Here is a 1,081-nt window from a genome sequence, read left to right as displayed (position 1 = left end):
CCGTGGGTGTGGGGTGGGATCCCTTTTTCTCCTTTCCCCTTTCCCCTTTATCTTTTCCTTTCCCCTTTATCTTTTCCCCTTTCCCTTCTCTCCCTTTTCCCCTTTCTCCCTTTTCCCCTTTTCCCCTTTTCCCCTTTTCCCCTTTTCCCCTTTTCCCCTTTTCCCCTTTTCCCCTTTTCCCCTTTTCCCCTTTTCCCCTTTTCCCCTTTTCCCTTCCCTTCCCTTCCCTTCCCAAACCTTCCCTTCCCAAACCTTCCCAAACCTTCCCTTCCCAAACCTTCCCTTCCCAAACCTTACCTTCCCTTCCCAAACCTTCCCTTCCCAAACCTTCCCAAACCTTCCCAAACCTTCCCTTCCCCTTTTCCCTCCCCTCCCCTCCCTTCCCGGGGCGGTGGCTGCTGGCGGGTCCCTCTGTCCCTGGGGGGTCCCGGCTCAGCCCGTTCCCCCCGCAGTCCCCCCCCGTGATCCGCTCCTCCGGGCGTTCCTGGACTCGGAGCGGGGCCGCCTGGCCGTGCTGGAGTGCTCGGTGGGCAGCAACCCTCCCTCCCGGCTGGCGCTGCTGCGGGGCCCGGAGCCGGTGGCCACGGGCTCGGGGGGGAGCAGCCCCCGGGTGCGCGTCAGGGCCGCCCCCAACTCCCTGCGCGTGGAGATCCCAGAGGTGACGCCGGCGGACGACGGGACCTACCGGTGCTCGGCCACCAACTCCCTCGGCACCGCAGAGACAGCGCTGTACCTGCGAGTGCAGGGTGAGTGCAGGGTGAGCTCCGGCGGCCGGGGCACTTCCCGCGGGAACCCACACGCGGGAACTGGGTCTGCGCTCCCACCCAGGGCCATCGGGTCCCACCCGGTGCCACCAGATCCCACCCAGAACCACCAGATCCCACCCAGAGCTATCAGATCCCACCCAGAACCATCAGATCCCATCCAGTGCCCTCAGATCCCACCCAGAGCTATCAGATCACACCCAGTGCCCTCAGATCCCACCCAGAGCTATCAGATCCCACACACAGCCACCAGATCCCACCCAGAGCTATCAGATCCCACCCAGTGCCACCAGATCCCACCCAGTGCCACCAGATCC

At 63.8% G+C, this 1,081-nt stretch overlaps 1 protein-coding gene across 1 annotated transcript in view; it reads left to right on the top strand.

Annotated features, from left to right (window-relative positions):
* SIGLEC1 (sialic acid binding Ig like lectin 1) overlaps positions 1-1,081 on the top strand; it is a gene marked incomplete at its 3' end in the record, with an annotated part of 18,247 nt that overhangs the window by 15,958 nt on the left and 1,208 nt on the right. Inside the window, exon 10 of the mRNA XM_027631154.1 lies at positions 453-746. Coding sequence (XP_027486955.1) covers positions 453-746 — 294 coding nt within the window. The remainder of the gene's footprint in view (positions 1-452; positions 747-1,081) is intronic.

The sequence above is a fragment of the Corapipo altera genome, unplaced genomic scaffold, assembly GCF_003945725.1.
Source record: "Corapipo altera isolate COAL_440 unplaced genomic scaffold, ASM394572v1 240, whole genome shotgun sequence".
Classification (NCBI taxonomy): domain Eukaryota; kingdom Metazoa; phylum Chordata; class Aves; order Passeriformes; family Pipridae; genus Corapipo; species Corapipo altera.
Note: the sequence above shows the minus strand (reverse complement) of the source record. Positions and strands in the feature narration are given on the sequence as shown.